The sequence below is a fragment of the Pantherophis guttatus genome, chromosome 12 (genome assembly GCF_059756535.1).
Source record: "Pantherophis guttatus breed Tessera chromosome 12, ASM5975653v1, whole genome shotgun sequence".
In the NCBI taxonomy this organism is placed as follows: Eukaryota; Metazoa; Chordata; class Lepidosauria; order Squamata; family Colubridae; genus Pantherophis; species Pantherophis guttatus.
In genome coordinates, this window is record NC_142074.1 from 15,387,906 (window position 1) to 15,410,886 (window position 22,981).

The 22,981-nt window shown below is 43.6% G+C and overlaps 1 protein-coding gene across 2 annotated transcripts in view; it reads left to right on the forward strand.

The window, feature by feature from the left end:
• The window catches only part of PCDH19 (protocadherin 19), a 146,179-nt gene that overhangs the window by 72,250 nt on the left and 50,948 nt on the right, over nucleotides 1–22,981 (forward strand). The window contains exons 3-4 of one of the 2 annotated variants that reach the window (XM_034416672.3): nucleotides 10,733–10,791; nucleotides 21,557–21,729. In XM_034416672.3, the coding sequence (XP_034272563.2) occupies nucleotides 10,733–10,791; nucleotides 21,557–21,729 (232 nt within the window). The remainder of the gene's footprint in view (nucleotides 1–10,732; nucleotides 10,792–21,556; nucleotides 21,730–22,981) is intronic. The other variant, XM_034416673.3, reaches the window with a different exon arrangement.

Here is a 22,981-nt window from a genome sequence, read left to right on the forward strand (position 1 = left end):
AACGTGTATGGGAAAGCTGGCTTAGGGGAAACATCAGGAATAGTAGGCTTGCCAATGACAGAACTGGGTCTCTAAATAGCAGAGCATGTGTTTAAGCAGCCTGCTCCCCCCAGCCCACCCCAAGCTGGCATGCTCCAGAGGCCCTGAGATGGCAGCTCCCCAGACGATCAGCTTGCATGGCTTGGAATCCTGGATGCTGCCAGGATCTTTTGGAGACGGCAAAGTTGAGAGAGGGACATGCTTAGAGACATACTCGTATTTTTCAGACTCTTAAGATGCACCGGTGTATAAGACGCACCAAGATCTCGAAGAGGTAAGTAAGGGGGAAAAAAGTTTTTGCCCTCCCCGGTCCCCAGGAGCACTCTGCAAGCCTCCCAAACCCCTTTTTTTGCCCATTTTTGCAGGCTGACTTAGTCAGCACAGAGTCTGGGGTACAAGAGGCCCTGAGCCCTCTGATATGCTGCAGATGACAAAGAGAACAGCAAAAAATAATCTAACCTGTCTACTTGGAAGAAGTGTGACTCAGCAAATTAGTTAGGCTGGTTGTCAGAGTTATAAGAAAGCAGCTTGATTGACTCTTTAGGGCAAGGAACCTTTTAATTCCCTACCTATGACTCTGCTTGTTTGCTGTCATTGCATTATCTGGAACCCTGGACCATAAATCAATTTTTCTTTGATATTTCTGAACATATTTGTGTCTCTGAACTTTTTTTTTTTTAAGTTCTGGTGCTTGTTTGCCAATGTAATGGTGTGTGGGAAGGGCCTTGGGAGACTGGGCCACTGCCTGGGGAACAGTCAGATAAAGGACAGCATAGCCCTCAGCTGGATAGCGGGCAGAGTTCGGGCTCTGAAGAGACCCTCCCTAGTTTTTTGGGCTGCATAAAGGTAAAGGTTTCCCTCGCACATATGTGCTAGTCGTTCCCGACTCTAGGAGGTGGTGCTCATCTCCGTTTCAAAACTGAAGAGCCAGCGCTGTCTGAAGACGTCTCCATGGTCATGTGGCCAGCATGACTCAACACCAAAGGCGCACGGAACGCTGTTACCTTCCCACCAAAGGTGGTTCCTATTTTGCTACTTGCATTTTTTTTACGTGCTTTCGAACTACTAGGTTGGCAGAAACTGGGACAATAATAGGAGCTCACCCATTAGGGATTCAAACTGCTGAACTGCCAACCTTTCGATCGACAAGGTCAGCGTCTTAGCCACTGAGCCACCGTGTCCCTCTTTGGGCTGCGTAGGGTGGGGGAAAGTATTATACTTCCAGACTTGCAAGATTCTGTCAATGTAACTTTTACAACAAAGTAGAATTAGCTCATCTAATTGTGATTCCTATCTGGTTTACCACATGAGGCTGACAGCTGCTCAGGAAACTTTTGAGTTTTCTGTGTACTTTGTGTTTCTTTGATTAAAGATTTACGACTGCAACAAATACCTTGAATTTGTATCAGAAGCTGGCAGCCCTGAAGAATGATATCTTTTCCTTTGAGTTGTTGTAGAAAATAACAGGAGTTCCAGTTTGAAGGACTCAATAAGAAAATATTAGGGGCATAATATTTCCTACCAGATACCTCTGAAGCAGGATGTGGAGATTACAATGTTTTGCCCATGAGCACACCACGGCTGCACAATTAATCATCCGTGGTAGATTTTCCCTCATGAAATTGATCACTTTTTTTTTTTACTCCATCTAAAGGTGCATTTTCACATCTGATGCATGATAGAAAAACATTACAGAGGCACAGCACAAAACATCGTGGGCTGCCCCCTGATACCACGAGATGAGATCGCTAGGGCTCGCTGACTTAGAAGAGTGAGGAAAATCCTCAGGGATGACTCACACCCTGGTCACCACTTCTTTATCCTCCTACCATCGGGAAGGAGGTATAGAAGCATAGCCAGCCGCACAAACACCCTGAAGAACAGTTTTTATCCGTGGGCTGTCAGACTCCTGAATGAGAAATAACATTATAACTACGTAGTACGATGGACTTGCAGGGCTGGTACAATGTGTAACATGTTCATACTGCTGCAATAGGACTGGGTGTTTTCTTAATATGATTTATTGGGTTAGGGCCATGATGGCGAACCTATGGCACGTATGCCCAAAGTGGCACACGAAGCCATGTCGCCTGGCACACACGGCTTTGCCTGTTTGTCTTCCAGGTTTCTGGCACGCATGCGTGCGCAACTATCAGCTGTCCTCCCCATTGTGGCAGTGCCGAAAACTGGTGTGCACATGCGTGCCAGGCAGCTGATTGTTGGGTGTGCATGCATGTCAGAACCCACAAATTCAGCTTTTCCGGAGCGCGAACCCTTTGCGCACATGGCAGTTCCAAAAATCAGCCTGTGCATGTGCACCAGTCAGCTGATCATCAGGTGCACATGCGCGCTACAACCTGGAAGTTCAATTTTTCCAGAGTGGGACCCTGGCGAGCGTGCGCACACGTGCACGAGGTTTCCATGTGACCTTTAAGGCACTCGGTGCCAAAAAGGTTTGGCATCACTGGGTTAGGGATTTTCTGTCTTCACTGTGAGTTGTATTGCGTTGGGGGTGTGTGTGCACTGAGGGAGCTCCACCAATCTCATTGTACATATGTTGTGTGCAAAAATCTAATGCGCTTGTACAGAGCGCAAGTTTGGCGCGCGTGTGAGCAAAGCGAGCAGGTGCACGGTGATCGCGCGCAAAGTGCATGCACGAAGAGAACCAATGGTAACACCGGTTGGAACCCACCACTGGTCTGCAAGGACCTTCATTTTGCTTGCTGAACATCATTCAGTGTGGTTCCTGTGTGCGTTGGCGCTAATCCATTCACTGGCCACACGGTGTGAACAAACATGCCTAGACTTCTGTAAACTCTGAGAAGGAGTTCGCTGGAACCCCCTCTCTAGGGTTGGCTAACCTGACATTGTGGCAGTCAATTCTGAGAGTCAACATACTTAACCCTTCGTTTCTTTTGCGGTTCTTTTAACGCCATCTTTTCCATGCTTTTAATAGAGCAAAGTGATTCCAGCTTGAGCAACAATGTTTGCAAAGAAAAAAACTAGAGGAGGGTTGAATCTCCTCTGCAACCCTCGTTTTTCTCGTTGCTTTGCACCCTTTTGACAGACTTGGGCCCAGCATAGGATGTCCTTGGTTTTTTTTCTGTCTCTCTCTCTCTCATTCTTGGGTTAGCACAGCTGTAGCCATGACAGCATCTTAGAAAAATGGGCTACGCTGCCAAAAATCCAGTTTCATAAACTGGAGGCTGCAGCATTTTAGAAAAGAAAGAAAAGGGAAGAGCATTTTCCTACTGAGATGCTTTGAGTGCTTTGATTGCCAAACCATCCTGCAAGAACACGAAGGAGGGCATGTCAAAGGTTGAGGGTTTTTCTGCACGAAGTCTCCAGCTTGACTATTCAGCGGGGATTACAATGCCAGAACAATAACTGAGCCAGGTTGGCGAAGCCAATTCCCCCTAGGTTGCTTGTATCCTGTCTTGATTATTTTTACAAATAACTCAAGGCGGCGAACATATCCAACATACCTGCCTCCCTTCTGTTTTCCCCACAACAACAACAATCCCAGAAGGTGTGCTGGGCTGTGAGAGAGCGAGAGAGGGACTGGCCCCAAGCTCACTCATCTGGGGTTTCATAACTAAGGTGGGACCTGAACTCATCTTTCTGTTTTCTAGCTTGGTGCTTTAACCACTAGACCAGACTGCTTTTAGAGCAAACCGGTTCTCCTTCAGATAATGTGCTTCTCCCTGGGTGGTGCTTGTTTCTCTTCATTGTACTGTGCTTGTATTTTTTTTTGAAAATTGTACTTAATTGTACTGTGCTGCTTCTTCTTCTTCTTCTTCTTCTTCTTCTTCTTCTTCTTCTTCTTCTTCTTCTTCTTCTTCTTCTTCTTCTTCTTCTTCTTCTTCTTCTTCTTCTTCTTCTTCTTCTCCTCCTCCTCCTCCTCCTCCTCCTCCTCCTCCTCCTCCTCCTCCTCCTCCTCCTCCTCCTCCTCCTCCTCCTCCTCCTCTCCTTCTCCTTCATCTTCTCCTTTCCTCCTCCTCCTCCTCTCCTCCTCCTTCCCCCTCCCCCTCCCTCCTCCTCCTCCTCCTCCTTCTTCTATATACGTCATCCAATGTTGGTGATCATGTTGGCAACCCTGCTTTTTCTAGTCTCTAGTCCTGTTCCATCTTCCAGGTTTTGGCCATTCCTCTTGTAATGTTTATACGGATTTCTCTCCAGATCTCTTTATCTCTTAGCTTCTCCTTGCTCTTCTGCTTTGATTCCTTTTTTTTCTTCTTCTCCCTCCTCTGCTCTCTTATCTGCTTCTTCTTTGTTCCTGTCCACTGCAGCTTGGGCATATCTTACCCTTTTATAAACTGATCTGTTTCTGCCTTTTTCATACGGTTGATATATCCCCCCCTCCCCCGAGAAATCTGAATGTTTGGGAACATTCTGAGACGTCATAGGGGCTCGATCAGCAGGCGAGATGCAGCTGATAGAAAGGTTGCATCTTGTGTTTAGTTTATTATATTTCAAGATAAAAGGAGTTGGGATCTTTTTTCTTCCAGGACCTGATCCTTGGGATTTAATAGGACTGGGGTGTTTTGAGGTGAAGGAGAGAGGAAAAAAAAGGTCTTATTGCCAATATAGATTCCAAGTCAAAACAGCTGTCACAGCTTCTTAGTCAACACATACTGTTCCTTGCTGGATATTTCTTCATGTCCAACTCGATTTTGATCTAGCCAAGCAATACAGAATGCCTTGCTGTGTGTCCTCTTGGGAACCACTTTCAGAGCCTAATATGCTGTAACTCTAAAGTTGCCTTTCCTAACCGGACAATGGAATTTTGGTAAAGAGTGTAAAAAAAACAAACCGCAATGTCAGCGCAAAGAATCAGGGCCCTACCTTAAATTGCAGTTTTTAAGATTTATTGCTCAAGCCTGTGCACAAGAATCTGGCCAGCTAAAGTTCAGTACTAAATTGGCGCCAGATAAGAGTCAAGGGAATTCAAAGAGGGGTGGAATTTGGACTGTTTGTGGCAATGTTAATGACTCTAGGCTGATGACGCACCTAACTCCACCCCCCATCTCCACCTGCTTTTCTCCTATACCCAGTTAAATAATGATGGTACCCCCTGATCTTTACAGAATTATGTTAACTTTGTATTACATGTGTAGAAAGAAGTGATTTCTAGAGCCCGGAATTGAGTTCACACTTCATTCCTGTAGTCTTTGTATAAATTTAAAAGGGTGCCGTTTGTTTTTGTAATTTTGACTGCGGCTCCCAAAGCAAGGTAGGATGTAACTAGAGATGTGATCAGGGGTGGGCTTCAATGGTGGGTTTCAAAATTTTTTACTACCGGTTCTGTGGGCGTGGCTTGGTGGGTGTGGCATGGCTTGGTGGGCGTGGTGTGGCTTGGTGGGCATGGCTTGATGGGCGTGACAGGGGAAGGATACTGTAAAATCTCCATTCCCACCCGATCAGCTGGGACTTGGGAGGCAGAGAATAGATGGGGGCGGGGCCAGTCAGAATTTTTACTACCAGTTCTCCGAACTACTCAAAATTTCCGCTACCAGTTCTCCAGAACTGATCAGAACCTGCTGAAACCCACCTCTGGTGGGCTTCAAAAATTTTAGCAAGGGGTTCTCTGCCTGGTTGCTGGGTGGGCATGGCCATGGTGAGCGTGGCCTAGTCAGCCTCCTGCACCATGGCCCTCCTGGGAGGCTCCGGGAGGGCAAAAATGGCCTCCCCAGGCTCCAGAGGCCCTCTGGAGGCCAGAAATGAGCCCGTTTCCGGCCTTCCCAAACTTCTGGTAGGCCCGTTTTCGTCCTCCCCGAGCCTCCGCATGTGCCCTGCGCTTACCTGCATCCAAAACGGGCCACATGGGGACTCCTGGGAGGGGCGGGGTGGGCAGGGCCAGTTAGGAGTGGGATTTGGGGGTTTTCTGAACTGCACAGAATCTTAGCTAGAGGTTCTCCCGAACCCCTGCAAACCCCCAGCAGCCCACCCCTGGGTGTGATCATTGCTAAAAAGCAATGAGAACATGGCGCAGGTGGGTCCGTGTTTAGAATAAAGTTGGAAGCCAACTGGAACAGGAAATCTTCCATCAGATTTTCATTGGGTGGGAGGGGAGAGCTTTCCATTAAAATGACCTCCTCCACTTTGATGGAAGTGTAATGGTTTTCAGTAGGTGTAAGTTATAGAAGCTGTTCTGAAATGACTTCTGTTTATGAAAATTAGCTTTGGCAGATACGATGCACAATCTGTTGTGATCAAGTATTTCCTTTCTTTTGAGATATCTCATTAACTTTTCTGACTATATGGACCCTCAGTTTATTCGTAACCTCTTGTGCCCATCAAATGCTTAGCAATGCTTTCTGAGTTAAGGTGGGCCATTCCATTGTTCTCCTTTCTCAAGGGCGGCACAACTCTTCACCTGTTTGCCTCTTTAAAAGCTCCCCACCCCCCACCCAGCCTTAAAAGTAATAAATATTTTCCTGCAAGAGTTAAGGCAGAAAAGGAGAGGGGTTAGGAAGCTTGATTCAAATATGTCTTAGGCGGCCCTTAAATACAGGCCTGGCATCTTGTTACAAGGAGTCTTTGACTTATGGCCACAGTTGAGCCCAACTTTTCCATTGCTAAGCAAGGCAGTTGTTAAGTGAGTTTTGCCCCATTTTACGACCTTTTTTGCCACAGTTGCTGAGTGAATCACTGCTGTGGTTAAGTCAATCATGTGGCCGTTTAAGTGAATCTGGTTTCTGCTCCGATTCTGGAAATTTTTCGGTAAGCCTATACAGTTTTTAGGTAAGCCTATCCCTTCCAACATTCCATTCCATTCCATTCCATTCCATTCCATTCCATTCCATTCCTCTACTCTACTCTACTCTACTCTACTCTACTCTACTCTACTCTACTCTACTCTACTCTACTCTACTCTACTCTACCCTGCTATTACTCTACTCTGCTATTACTCCACTTTATTCTACTCTGCTATTACTCTACTTTGCTATTACTCTACTCTACTCTATTCTGCTATTACTCTACCCTGCTATTACTTTACTCTGCTACTACTCTACCCAGCTATTACTCTACTATGCTATTACTCCACTATATTCTACTTTGCTATTACTCTACTTTGCTATTACTCTACTCTACTCTGCTATTACTTTACCTTACTATTCCTCTACTCTGCTATTATTCTACTCTGCTATTACTCCACTTTATTCTACTCTGCTATTACTGTACTTTGCTATTACTCTACTCTACTCTGCTATTATTCTACCCTGCTATTACTTTACTCTGCTACTACTCTACCCAGCTATTACTCTACTATGCTATTACTCCACTATATTCTACTTTGCTATTACTCTACTTTGCTATTACTCTACTCTACTCTGCTATTACTTTACCTTACTATTCCTCTACTCTGCTATTATTCTACTCTGCTATTACTCCACTTTATTCTACTCTGCTATTACTCTACTCTGCTATTACTCTACTCTACTCTATTCCCCATTGATTTTGCTTATTGCAGGGGCGTCAAACTCTCAGCCCATGGGCCAGATGTGTCACGTGGTGGCTTTTCCCCCTCCCGGTTTCGCAAAGGGGGAAAAAATTCCCGATACATCACGTGACGCCACCGTGACGACGCAAGTTTGACATCCCTGGTTTATTGAAAGCTGGGAAGGTTACAAATAATGATCACCAACATTCCCAAGACCGTTTTAACTGTCATAAATACATGCCAATTACCAAGTGTAATAAGTAAAAAGGAGGAGAGGGAATGGCCAAATGAAAGACAGTTGGTGTCTCTGCCCACTTTTGGCTTGGATTCCATCTATTCCTGACCTTGGCCCCACCTACCAATTCACTTTCTAGAAGAATATGGCCATTGACCAAAGGAACAAACGGCTTGTCCCTGTTTCAAATGGGAAAAATTTTCCATAAGAATTGTAGTTTTTCTTCATCCCAGCATGAAGGCCAGGAGCGGGGGAAGAGTGGTATTTATTTCCCATGATTTATCTCCCACTTTAATTGCAGGAGCTAAATACAGCCATCAGTGAGACAGATTAGCCTGAGAAATGCAAACCGTAAACTTTGGCACAATTCCCCAAAAATGGTGTAGGAGTTTGGACGCTCCATTTAACTTAGATTAATGGTTCCATTCATTTCAGCTTTGGAGATAGCTGCCAGATATGCCTTTCTTTGGTCAGGGTGGTAATGAATCCCACCCAACTTAAGCATGGGGAACTTGGAGGACCTCCTAGTTCGTGCTCTCCCTCTCCCCCCCCCAATCTTCTAAAATTGCAAGAACACACCAACAAACAACATGTAGCAGAAGAAGAGGCAGAGCCTGGAGATGGAGTCAAGCAAGGAATCAGCCTAGAATCATTACGTTCTCACTAACAGTCTAAGTCAAACCCTTCTTGAATTCCATTGACTCTTATCTAGTGCCAATTTAGTGCTCACTACCTTATCCAGTTTGTGCATGCCCACTTGGCAGCTCCTCTTCCTAGTTGCGGCCCTGATGAGCGCACGAAGTGCTCCCTTTTTGGCACTCAGTGCCGAAAAGGTTCGCCATCACTGACCTACACAGTGTGGCTGGCTATAATTATTTATTTGGAACAGTTTTATGTCTGCCTTGAGCCAGAAAGCCTCACCAGTGTATGCATTTTGCCAAAGGTCAAGCTTACAGACTTACCTATGAGTAAAAATAAGGAAGGGGAGGAGAGGGGGAAAAAAAAACCAAGCATAGACACTTTTTTCTGTATTACAGCTCTTAAAAACGATAAGCTAGGAAAAAAAGCAGATTGTATGATGTGGTTACAACTTGTTGACTGTTGAAGAGGGAAACGGGTGGTGGAATAATGTGATTGCGCCACAGCTTTACATATTGATTTTTATAGCCGCCATTTTGTCAAGTGCCTCTGGTCAGTGTACTATATAAACTATAAGGTAAAGGTTCCCCTCGCACATATGTGCTAGTCGTTCCCGACTCTAGGGGGCGGTGCTCATCTCCATTTCAAAGCTGAAGAGGCAGCACTGTCTGAAGACGTTTCCGTGGTCATGTGGCCGGCATGACTAAACGCCAAAGACGCACAGAACGCTGTTACCTTCCCACCAAAGGTGGTCCCTATTTTTCTACTTGCATTTTTTATGTGCTTTCGAAGTGCTAGGTTGGCAGAAGCTGGGACAAATGGGAGCTCACCCCATTACGCAGCACTAGGGATTCGAACCGCTGAACTGCCGACCTTTCTGATCGACAAGCTCAGTGTCTTAGCCACTGAGCCACCGAGTCCCTATCATAAACTATAAAAATGATTAAAATGTTGCAAAGTAAATATATTTGGCACAGCTGCTTTGGAATTTAATACAGCCAGGAAATGAGGCCCTTGACACACTCAAGGACCCAGGCCCGGGTGTACAATCTAGTCTTCATGGGGTTATGAAAGGCCAACATGGTTGGAGATAGTCATTCTGATATCCAAAGAGAGACTATTTCTGAAGGTAGAGACAAATTGCAAAGAAGGCTGGTTCCTGCCAGCCAACATTTCTTGGCTGCAGCATCCAATCTGGGTCAATCATCGTAACCAGAAGTTTAGTCTTCTGAGCTTTCGGACTCATTTTCATTTCATTTCATTTATTTGTCAAGCATATATACGATTACAGATATAAGTATAAACATGATTATGAATACAGGAAATGGATACAAATGAATGGGGGACAGTAGGACAGGGACGGAAGGCACGTTGGTGCGCTTATGCACGCCCCTTAAAAACCTCTTAGGAATGGGGTGAGGTCAACAGTAGACAGTCTAAGGTTAAAGTTTTGGGGGTTTGGGGAAGTAACCACAGAGTCAGGTAGTGCATTCCAGGCATTGACCACTCTGTTGCTGAAGTCGTATTTCCTGCAATCGAATTTGGAGCGGTTTACCTTAAGTTTGTATCTATTGTGTGCTCGTGTGTTGTTGTGGTTGAAGCTGAAATATTCATTGAGAGGTAGGACGTTGTAGCAGATAATTTTGTGTGCTATGCTTAGGTCAGACTGAAGGCAGTGTAGTTCTAAATTGTCTAAGCCCAAAATTTCAAGCCTGGTGGCATAAGGTACTTTATTGCGGGTAGAGGAATGGAGGACTCTTCTCGTGAAATATCTCATGATGGACTTTTCATATTTGAAATATTTGAAATATTTGAAATATTTGAAATATTTGAAATATTTGAAATATTTGAAATATTTGAAATATTCAAATATTTCATATTTCATCATGAGAGATTTCTCATGAAATATCTCATGATGGACTCCAGCACGAGTCTGAAAGCTTTGAAGACTAAACCTCTGGTCTCGGTGACCGACCCGGATTGGATCCTGCAACATTATCCTGGGACACGTATATTCGCCTTCATTTCTTGGCTGATGGGATCCTCAGCATGCCTGGTCTACCGGCCTGAATTGGATGGATAGAAAAGAATGGGAGAAGACGGTCTCAGAAGTAATCCTTAGGGATTACCTGAATCTCATTACCAATGACACGGTCCGAATCCTCTTGCTGTTAACAGGCAGCAAATGACTTGGGGTTCTCCGTGGCTTTCATTGGGTTGTGATGCCCTGAAACGACCACATTGATGGTGACCCATGGCTAAGCTCTGATTAAGCTCCCTTTTATGATTTTTTTTTTGTCCCAACCGGCTTAGCTATTCCAAATTGCCAACGAACGATGTGTGTAACCATCTCTGTTTTCTTCCGTTCCTTTCAGACCGAAAACTACTCGTTTGATTCCAACTATGTGAACAGCCGAGCTCATTTAATAAAAAGGTAGGTGGGGCACTGGGTGCATTTTGGGGGGCATCAACGCTAAATCGCTTAATTCATTCCCATCGGCTTCTTATTTTCTAGGCAAGATCTGCTCACTTGGTTTGGGGATGGGGCGGTAATAGTGGTGGAGGAGACAGGCTTCCTCAAAGTAAATAAGTAAAAATGTACAATCTTCATAAACCCTCACCACTTTTGGCTTTTAAAGGCTTTTAACGGCAAACTCAACCAAACCCAATCCCAAAACTCACTCTTGAGCGATGCTTCCTTCATACATACCATGTTTCCCCCAAAATAAGACCTGGTATTATATTAATTTTTGCTCCAAAAGATGCATTAGGGCTTATTTTCTGGTTAGGTCTTATTTTGGGGGGAAATACAGTACTAAATGCATCCATCTGGCTGACAATCTTAACTGGGGCTTATTTTGGGGATAGGGCTTATATTACGAGCATCCTGAAAAATCATGCTAGGACTTATTTTCTGGTTGGGTCTTATTTTTGGGGAAACAGGGTGGGTGTGATGTAGAGTCAGGCAAAATTCAATTATCCTGACAAACTTAAAAATTTTGTAAAGTTTATTTCTCTGCACGAAACATAAAAGGAGGGTGCTGGAGCTGGAGTACCCTCTCTGCTTTGGAGGAAGAGAGAAGGGAAACGAGGAACTCCTAACGGATTGATCCTGCACCTATTTTTTTTTTTTTAAAGAACTGTTTGAATGGCCAGGAAAAATAATATTTGTATACTATGACGTGTCTCCATCTACTATTCCTCTTTAACTCAACGATTGCCTCCTCTTTCAAAGGATTTGTTTATTGCCCAGTTTCTTTCGAGCATAAACGAGAAAATGAATGTGGTCCCTTGGGGATGTGTTGATAATAATCATCATTACTAACATCTCACTAGTCATTATCTCGAGCGTTGGAACGAGAGCTCATCCGGATTCTTTCCTTCTTGTATCCATCCAATACCTCCACTTTCAAGATCCTTAAATAAAAGTTCTGAAATAGGATTTATTTGCCGGGGACTTGGAATCTGCTTCTTCAGCGACCAACCTCACCAGGTCTTCAAAGGGCTGAACATCTTTTGACCCTACAGGAGCTTCTGCTTTTATCTGCCTTAGCATTGTGGCTGGGAATGATGTGGTTTAGACCAGTGGTCACCAACCGGTGGTCCGTGGACCACTGGTGGTCCGTGAGAAAATTTTGATGGTCCACAGAAAAATTACTTGCATTTTTTACTCTTTCTCGTGGTAGCTGCTTAGCTCCAACAACTGCTTCCTGTTGGGGCCTTAAGGAGCCCGGGCGGGGAGGCAAGAAGTGGCTGGGAGGGGAGGGGCGAGTAGAGGCCGGAGAGGCACCCCTTGATCTGAGTGACATCGAGTTGGCCATGCCCACCCAGTCACATGACCACCTAGCCACGCCCACCCAGCCGGTCATTAGGCAGATTATATTAGTGGTCCGTGGGATTTAAAATTATGAATTTAGTGGTCCCTGAAGTCCAAAAGGTTGGGGACCCCTGGTTTAGACCCAAAGGTGCTTTTTCAGGAGGCAACTGGATGTTCTTGTTTTTTCTTTGAAGATGTTTCACTTCTCATCCAAAGAAGCTTCCTCAGCTCTGACTGGATGATGGGGAATGGAAGGATTTATATTCCTTGCAGACAGCTGGTCATTTGCATCGTTTTAGAGGGTCATTGAAGCACTTGGAGGTTTTATCTGAGTAGTGCTCCTGGTTCTTGTAATCTGCAATTTTTTTCCCCTCTGGAAATCCATTCCTACTCCCACACCATTCCAAGGATGTTCATCCCAAATTGTGTAGCTAAAAGTCTGTAGAGATTCTCAGTCATCCAGGTTATGGTTGTCCCAAAGGTTCCAAAAATGTAGTTTAGAGTCCAGCATGAGGATGGCCACGGAATTCTGAATGTCCTAGTCTAAAATTGGTGGCGGTGTAAAGGGATTTTAGGTGTGTGTTTGTTTGCTTCAGCAGACCAATACTAAGTTGTTACATCTGAAAGAGATAATCATCTTCTTCTATCTGCTTGATGGGATGAGCAAAGATTCCTTTTGCGGAACCAAGCAAATTAATGGTCCATGTGTGCAAAGAGCACAGAGAGTGTAAGAAGCTTGCTCTCTGCTTGAAGTTTTCTCCCTCCTTGACTTTTTAATGCCTTCTAAGCTTGGATTTCTTTTAAACACATCACATTTTACTTAATTCTAATCTGGCTTGCTGGGCTGAATCATAATCATTCCATCAACCGATACATTTTTTGAGGTGACACCCTGCTGCTTACTTCAATTCCAGGCTGGAGGTAGGAAATGGATTTCTTTCTGAGGCCCCCGAGGCACTTCCCGGATCGCTTTCATCATTTCTTTTATTTCATCCCATCTTTCTTTGACCAAAATTCAGTTTGCCAAATCTGGATTTTGCTTTTTTGGGCTCTCCTTATATGTGCTTGCAGTAATAACCCACAGAGGTCGGTGACTTTGAAAAAGAGTGAGAAGAGAGAAGGAACGGTCAAAATTGTCCAAGTGTCAATGTAAATCTTCCTAGTTTTTATCTCTGAAACAGCAGAAGACTTCTCGCTGTTTTCCGGTTACAACATACTTTGGAATTTTTCTCAATTTAATCTCGGTTGTCACAGGAAATCTTCCGTTTAATTCACACAGTAGGGTGGCTGCTCTAACCCATATGCCCGTACACGAAAAGGGAATAAGCATGGGTTTGCTGCGATTTTAAATTTGCATGGTTGAATTACGCACTGTTTATATTCTTGTCCCATCTGGCAAAAATGCGTTAGATTATAAACTCCCGTAGATTCTTGAGTTAGGGCGGGCGGCTGAAGTGTACGAGATTTGTCAGAATTTGAGCAATCAGGCAATGTTTTAGTGCATCTTGTTCTTATAGTTGTTGTTGGGGTTCAGACTTAATCTTTATTTTTAGGAAGTAGAAACCTGAGTGCAGGAGAGGTGAAATGGAGATTTAGATAATTAGGAACGTTGCTTGTAGTTTCCAAGCATCGTGACTTGGAACTTCCTGATCATTGATTCCTTTTAACAACATCTTCTATTCTGACAAACGGCACCCTCTCTTCTCTGCCCCATCTTAGTAATTACAGGTAGTTTTTGATTTATGGCCGGTCGCTTAGCAACATTTGAAGTTATGATAGACCCTGAAAATAAGACTTATGACCCGAATTCAAGGTTCTAATGTCTACCCTTCCACTTGTAGTCAGGTAAAATCAGGCATGGGGGGATCCATTTTATAACTGCCAAGACTTACAACCGAAAGTGTGGGCTCAATTACCATCATAAATTGAGGACTACCTGTATTTAAAGGCGAAACTTGCTGGTCTATCAGAAGGATTGCATTCGAGAACTAAAGGGACACAGGTCAAGCTGGCTTCAAGTTCAAGTTCCATTTTCAAATTGTTCCATGGAAGGGAACAATTGGTGGAAGCAACGGGTAAGATTTGCGGGGTCGTTGGTGCCCTCTAAGCTTGGTTGTTTTCTTGCAGACATTTCACGCTAGCTTTGATGTTACCCAGGTGGATAATAAAACATCGGCAAGATAACAACCAAGCTCAGCGAGCACCAAGGACAATTCAACTCCGAGCTACAAATATTCCCTTCTGTTGGTAACAGTTAATGTAACTGTTCAACCTCTGAACAACATTTTAATGCAAGAATTAGAGCTATAGTGTACAATCTTGAAGGGATGCGGTGGCTCAGTGACTAAGATGCTGAGCTTGTCGATCGAAAGGTCGGCAGTTCAGCGGTTCGAATCCCTAGTGCCATGTAACGGGGTGAGCTCCCGTTACTTGTCCCAGCTTCTGTCAACCTAGCAGTTTGAAAGCACGTAAAAAATGCAAGTAGAAAAATAGGGACCACCTTTGGTGGGAAGGTAACAGCCTTCTGTGCGCCTTTGGCATTTAGTCATACCGGCCACATGACTACAGAGACGTCTTTAGACAGCGCTGGCTCTTTGGCTTTGAAACGGAGATGAGCACCACCTCCTAGAGTCGGGAATGACTAGCACATATGTGCAAGGGGAACCTTTACCTTTATCTTATAGAAACTTGAAAACTGCATCAAGGATCTCCACACCCCATTTATTAACAAGTTCATTAAAGTGGAGTCTCATTAAGTTTTTTTGACTCTTTATTTCCCAGAATATTTTTGCAATCCCCTGATATTTTCCAAGCCTTTTTCTGTGGTCATGTGGATGGCATGACTAAATGCCAAAGGCGCACAGAACACTGTTACCTTCCCACCAAAGGTGGTCCCTATTTTTCTGCTTGCATTTTTACATGTTTTCGAACTGCTAGATTGGCAGAAGCTGGGACAAGTCACGGGAGCTCACCCCGTTACGCGGCACTAGGGATTCGAACCGCTGAATTGCCGACCTTTCTGATCGACAAGCTCAGTGTCTTACCCACTGAGCCACCGAGTCCCTGAACTCAATTAAATTGGCGGCGATTTTGAAATCTATCAAAATTGGTTTTCGTAATCAATTTGTTCGAACTGATGAATTGGTTCAAACACGGCAGTCTTAATTAGCATTGCAGTAACTACTTTTCGTTCTCTTCCCCCAGCTCTCTCCTATTAGGTTGTGTCGGTCATCTGGGAGGAATTATTGTTAATGGGTTGGTGGAATTCATTCTGCTCTTTCGGAAGATCTGATTATCCTCCTGCCTAAAAAAAAAATCCCATGCGTTTAAGAGTATGACGGTTGTAAGCAGGAGATGAGAAGTAGCGTCCATTCCGAAGGAATAGGATAGTTCATCATATTTAACCATGGTGGTAATTGCTAGTAGGGGAAAATCGCCTCGTGTGTTGCCTTGTTTCTTGTATTCCAATAAAGATTTCTTCCAGGGAGCAAAACTACTCATGGTTTTCTCCTGAGCCATCCTGACGGGAAATGGACAGTGAAAATGTTGTAGGCTCAGAGCTGAGGGTGGTAGGGAAGTCTTTAAGTGGAGAAAAAACTGAGTATACTTTGAGAAAAATGAGCTTGGAGTGCAAAGAATTGATTTCCCTCCTTTTGGGAGTCTTCTGCTGCTAGAAGACACATGTGAACTGAACAAACCAGAGTTTATTACAGTCATTGACTGAAAACAAATGTATTGCCCAGATCTGCAAAAGTTGAAGTAAGGTATATTCTCTGTTGGAACTCAATTCTCCGAGGGTAGTTAAGTTTAAGAACAAGGAAAGAAAAAAAAAATCAAAAGTTCAAGAACAAAGCATCCAGAAATGGAAAAGATACCAGGGAACTGGAAGTCAGGCTAAAGGCAGGAAGTAAACAGTTGTACATCTTGTTCTAGCACTGTCCAACAGACCATCTGAATGTTGATGTATTGCTTCATTGAGTATGTGATACCCAATGTTTCCTTGGGAACAATTATTTCGACACCGAATGCCTCTTAACTCAGACTTTCCAATGATACTGATAAGAATTCAGGAATGCCTATTGCCACAACTGTGTCATGGCCCCAGAGAAGATCACAGAGCCTGCATGGGGCTTGCAGAGAAGAGTTACTAACATCCGAGAATGCTAGGAGCAGTTGCTGATGATTACCATAGAAACCTGGCGGTCTGTCACATTACAACTCTTTTCCATGAGGATCACACCAAAAGATATTTTGTGAGGTTTTCCACAGGGGTGAAATCCAGCAGGTTCTGACAGGTTCTGGAGAACCGGTTGCGGAAATTTTGAGTAATTTGGAGAACAGGCAAATACCACCTCTGGCTGGCCCCAGAGTGAGGAGGGAATGGGGATTTTGCAGGATCCTTCCCCTGGAGTCGGGTGGGAATGGAGATTTTGCAGGATCCTTCTCCTGCCACGCCTGTTTAGGTTGATATAGGGGGCAGATATAAGAGCTTCTAGATCTCTTCAGTGGAATAATTAAACGGAATTTAGGGTTTATTTTTTTCATGCAAGAGCAACATCAAAAGAGGGTGTGGTTTATCCTTGGCATGCTGCTAAAGGATGTTAGTTGATAAAAGTTTGGAGAGAACATTGAATTAAAGGCCTTGAAGGAGTTGATTAACAAAATGAGATAGATTCTTTTAGGTCAGGAATGTCAAATTCGATTTCATTGAGGGACGCATCAGGGTTGTGCTTGACCTCGGGGGGCCGAGGCAGGCATGGCCAACTTGACATCACTCGTGTCGGGGGCGCCTGTGGTGGCCCGAGTGCTCTACCAGTGAAAACAGGCTGCCAAGCTCAGTTTTCAGCTAGCGCAGCCTCCTGCAACCCTCTGCCAGCGCAAACGGAGCACGTGACCCTCCCGAGCTCCGCTTTTGCTGGCACTGCAGGCCGGTCCTTTGCTGTTTCCAGGGTGGCCCCACGAGCCAGATCTAAGTACTCCGTGGGCCAAATCCTCCCCCCACGGGTCTTGAGTTTGACACCTCCTGTTCTAGGTTCTTTCATAAGTTTTAGGGTCTAGGATTTCTAGTCTTTGAACTGCCAGGGAACAGAACCAGAGTGGACCTCACGTGATGCTCTGGAGAACTGATACCTATGCCGTACAGGCAGTGGTGGGATTCAAGTAATTTAACAACCGGTTCTCTACCCTAATGATTCCTTCCAACAACCAGTTCACCAAACTGCTCAGAAAGTTAACAACCGGTTCTCCCAAAGTGGTGCGAACTGGCTGAATCCCACCACTGCGTGCAGGATGGATCACGCCTGTGGAATGACAAGTCTCCGTTCAGTCTCTTAAGTACCTTTTCCTTAGATATTAAGGGATAAAACCAAGAGAAAGAGAAAGGGTAAGGATGTCAGCAAAGGGGGATTGCCGAGGTATTATTCTAATGAGTGTCACAAAAATGATGTAGTCTGAAATGTCAGCTATTAATCCTCGGGTGTGTTTTTAATCCAGCCAAAAAAAAAAAAAAAAAAAAAAAACCTCACACACATGCCCCACTCTTTCTGGAGAGGAGTGATTGCTGCCTTAACGTTGCGGTATGGAATCTTAAAACTTTTTTACTCCTTAATCTGTTTAGTCTTTTCTGAATTGATTTCTTACCAGCTTTCTGTAGCGTAGGCATGCTGGATAAATCTTAGACTTAAAGGGATTTGGCAAAGATGTCTTTACTTTAAAAGGTCACGTTTGAAGATGTTCCAGGCTTGGCGTATGTGGTGTGTCTGGATCTGCAGAAGCTTCTTCTCTTCTCTTCTCTTCTCTTCTCTTCTCTTCTCTTCTCTTCTCTTCTCTTCTCTTCTCTTCTCTTCTCTTCTCTTCTCTTCTCTTCTCTTCTCTTCTCCTCTCTTCTCCTCTCCTCTCCTCTCCTCTCCTCTCCTCTCTCTTCCCTTCCCTTCCCTTCGCTCTTCTCTTCTCCCCTCTTCTCTCTCCCCTCCCCTCTCTTCCCTCTCCTCCCCTCCCCTCCCCTCCTCTTCTCTCTGCCCTTTCCTTTCCTTTCCTTTCCTTTCCTTTCCTTTCCTTTCCTTTCCTTTCCTTTCCTCTCCTCCCCTCCCCTCCCCTCCCCTCCCCTCCCCTTCCCTTCTCTCAGTTTCGGCTCCAGCAAGACAGCCTATCCTGATGAGATGGAGATTTTGACTTGGGTTTTGCAGTAGGTTGTCTATCTGAAATCTTGCCTTTAAAGTCTGACTCCTTTCCAAGGTTCAGCTGCCACCATGGCCAATCAGACTCTTCCCCAGGTGCATTGCAAGCACATAATTTCTGGCTGATTAGCTGCCGCCTTATTGGAAGAAGAGTTCTCTAATTAGCAACCCTGATGGCAGCTAATTGGAACTGTAAGGTTAGCAAGCCATTTCCTCTCAGTCACATGACCCGTAAGAGATTTGACTTTGATCTAACTTGGAGAACTGTGATAAGCATCTTAGATAAGCACTTCTTCTAATTCTTCTTCTTTTTTTTTGCTGTCTGATGAGGTGCAGTTGTGCTGATGGCTGGGTTCACACAAGACAAAAGGGGAAGTCCTGTTTTGAGTTGAACTCCAGGCTTGATGACTTCACAGAGACCCCCATGTGGTTTTCCTGGTTAACAATAGAAATAGTTTGCTATGGTTTTCTTATGGGATGAGTTTTTTTAAATTTCATAAAATGGTACTTAAGGGGTGAAGGTAAAGGTAAAGGTTCCCCTTGCACATATGTGCTAGTCGTTCTCGACTCTAGGGGGCGATGCTCATCTCCATTTCAAAGCCAAAGAGCCAGCGCTGTCAGAAGATGTGTCCGTGATCATGTGGCCGGCATGACTCAACGACAAAGGCTCACGGAACACTGTTACCTTCCCATCAAAGGTTGTCCCTATTTTTCTACTTGCATTTTTTACGTGCTTTCGAACTGCTAGGTGGGCAGAAGCTGGGACAAATAACAGGAGCTCACCCTGTTACGCGGCACTAGGGATTTGAACCGCTGAACTGTCGACCTTTTGATCGACAAGCTCAGGGTTTTACAGAGCTGCCTCAAACTCTTTAAAGTAGCTACACCTTTTTCCAGGATCAAGCATTTGCACTAATACTAAACTGCTTAGGGCTGAGCAACTCCCTAATTGGCCTGGACATAATGTTTAGCACAGAAGTCCTCTTAAGCGCTGAAATTATTGTTGTTGCTATTATCAGATGATTATCAATTTTTTAAAAAATTAAGGAATAACATCATACAAAGAACAAGCAAAAAGAATAATGTTTTTGAATTCAGATTCCAGTTAGGAACCTAGAAATTATTCTTGTTACTTTATTATTTGTTTGCAGCTCATAGTACTTTGGTAGGTGGGTATCCCTATAAATATATTAAAGAATGAATGAATGAATGATATAATCTGAGCAAAAATTTGAACCAGCTGAATTTGAGCTGAATTTAAACCAAATGTGTCAATGAGTAAATTCTCAGGCCTCTATAGTAGTTTGAAAACTATGGCTAGCTTGGAAAATGATGTCTTTCTTGTCACTGGCATCTTGGAAAATCTGTGTATTCTTAATAATTGCATTCGTTTGGTGGGCCTTCCACTCAGCTGCTTTGTCTTCTTAGGTATTTGCTATCTCCTGATGTAGTGGAATCTCCAGCTAGACTGGAGGGAGGTGTTAAGAGAGGCTAAAGCTTAGAGTCTTTGCATTGCAGAAAGCGGTACAGGCAGGTCATCCACTAGGATCCTTGAAATTTTATCTAACCATTTCCAAGGGAATGCAGTCAATGTGGCGACATTCTTGTAATTTAGATGACTAACAATAAAGCTTCTGCTTGATATTATTCATGAGTGATTCTGGTTATTTGTGCCTGAGACCTAATCTCAGAATTCTATACATAACTAAACCTCATTTATTGTATTTATTCTACATCAGTGATACTCATAGGGGCCTTCTGTTTCGGTGAATTGAATGAACATAGGCTTCTCTTTGTGTAAAACAGAACAGAATAGAATTCTTTATTGGCCAATGATTGGACACACAAGGAATTTGTCTTTGGTGTATATGCTCTCAGTGTACATAAGGAGAATAAAATACATTCATTAAGAATAAAAAAATACAATACTTAGTGATAGTCAAGGTTACTAATAAGGTATCAAATCGTACTAAGATACAAATAAAAACAATATAATTGAAAGATACAAGCAACATGGTTATAGTAATAAGTGGAAAGAGACAGATGCTAGTAAGGAAGAGAAGAATAATAGTAATACAGTCTTAGTAAATTATTTGACAGTGTTGTGGGAATTAGTTGTTAAACAGAGTGATGGCATTGGGGAAAAAAATGTCCTTGTGTCTAGTTGTTTTGGTGTGGAGTGCCCTATAGTGTCATTTTGAGGGTAGAAGTTGAAACAATTTATGTCCAGGATGCGAGGGGTCTGTAGATATTTTCACAGCTCTCTTTTTGACTCGTGCAGTATAGAGGTCCTCAATAGAAGGCAGGTTGGTAGCCATTGTTTTTTCTGCATTTTAATCATCCCTTGAAGTCTGTGTTTGTCTTGTTTGGTTGCAGAGCCAAACCAGACAGTTATGGAGGTGCAGATGACAGACTCGATAATTCCTCTGTAGAACTGAATCAGCAGCTCTTTGGGCAGTTTGAGCTTTCTGAGTTGGCACAGAAAGAACATTCTTTGTTGAGCTTTTTTTGATGATGTTTTTGATGTTAGGTGTCCATTTTAAGTCTTAAGATATGATAGAACCTAGAAACTTGAAGGACTCTATTGCTGATACTGTGTTGTCTAGTATTGTAAGAGGTGGTAGTATGGGAGGGTTTCTTCTAAAATCCACCACCATTTCTATGGTTTTGAGTGTATTTAGTTCAAGATTGTTCTGGTTGCATCACAAGGCTAATTGTTCAACTTGTAGCATGGACAATGTCAATAGGATGGCTTGTTATTGTGCTTGATCTCTTCTAATTGCTTTCCACTTTCTGGGAAAGGTCTCCTGGTGCTTTTGCACCTTCCCTCCAATATATCTGCGATGTTTCTTTGGCTCTTCTCAGTCTAAACACTCTTCTTGTCCTCACTCTGTTCCATAAGCAGGTATACTTTCAGGTTAATCTGGTTTTTTTTTTCTTAAAAATCTTCTGGGTCTGTCTCCAGTTCCAGCTGCTACATTGTACACTACAGGAGAAGATCAGTGAGCAGAGTGTAGCTGTTCTGGAAATGGTCTCTTGCAACAGCCTGTTTCTCCCAGGGGGAAGCTCGAAGTGTTGCAAAACCTGCCCCAGGCTTTGGATCCCCTCCGGGTAGAAATTGGGGAGGAACGGTGTGATTGCAGTTTCTCCGATTTGGCTCTGCAGAGCAAAAAAAAAAAAAGATAACTCCCGTTTCTTCCACCCAGCAGCTCGACGTTCAAAGATTTGGAGGGGAACAGCTTGAAGGACAGCGGGCACGAAGAGAGTGACCAGACGGACAGTGAACATGATGCTCAGCGGGGCCTCTACTGTGACACAGCTGTTAATGATGTTTTGAATACCAGTGTCACCTCCATGGGGTCTCAGGTGCCCGAACAAGGTAGGTTGCCTTCATTTTGCAAATGCTGAGCATGGTATGGTAGAACCTGCTTAGTCCAAAAAACAAAAAAAACAAAAAAACCCCCACATGGTCCGGTTGGTGAGTTATTAGATTAGATTAGAATTCTTTATTGGCCAAGTGTGATTGGACACACAAGGAATCTGTCTTTGGTGCATATGCTCTCAGTGTACATAAAAAGACAAGATGCATTCGTCAAGAATCATAAGGTACAACACTTAATGATAGTCATAGGGTACAAATAAGCAATCAAATCATAGTAGGAAACAATCAATATAAATCGTAAGGATGCAAGTAACAAAGTTACAGTCATGCAGTCATAAGTGGAAGGAGATGGGTGATAGGAACGATGAGAAGATTAATAGTAATAGTAATGCAGATTTAGTGAATAATTTGACAGTGTTGAGGGAATTATTTGTTTAGCAGAGTGATGGCGTTTGGGAAAAAAAACTGTCCTTGTGTCTAGTTGTTCTGGTGTGCAGTGCTCTATAGAGTCATTTTGTGGGTAGGAGTTGAAACAATTTATGTCCAGGATGCGAGGGGTCTGTAAATATTTTTACAGCCCTTTTTTTGCCTTATGCAATATACAGGTCCTCAATGGAAGGCAGGTTGGTAGCAATTGTTTTTTCTGCAGTTCTTATTATCCTCTGAAGTCTGTGTCTGTCTTGTTGGGTTGCAGAGCCAAACCAGACAGTTATAGAGATGCAGATGACAGACTCAATAATTCCTCTGTAGAACTATTACATCATGTTCCATCCGATGCTGCTGTCTTAGAACGTTGATGAACATCTCAACAGCTTGAGAATGAACGTTAACAAAAGTAGCAACACCCATGGGGAAGGAAGAGGAAGGGTATATGAGAACAATTCATTTCAGGTCACTATAGTAAACAAGGATGTCAGGAGAGGGCAGATGGTGGCCTAAGGAGATTTTGGAAGCCGTCCTAGAAAACGAGACGATGAGCTGGCCAAAACTGAAAAGCTAACAGGGTTCAGGGAAGGAATGGCTCTTTGAATGTTACCTTTAAAGTCGCCTGCCCTGCGTTTAAGTTTTGAATTCCAGTCTAATGTTTCTGACCCGTCTTTCAAGATCAATGCGGCGAAAACATAAAACTGCGCACTATCATTTATGCCTCAGAAAGCTTCTAAAGGGAACCTTTTCCCCACAGGATTTTATGGGAGGTATTGAAATCGCCTTTCTTTTTATTGTGTTTTTTATTCACAATTAAAAAAAA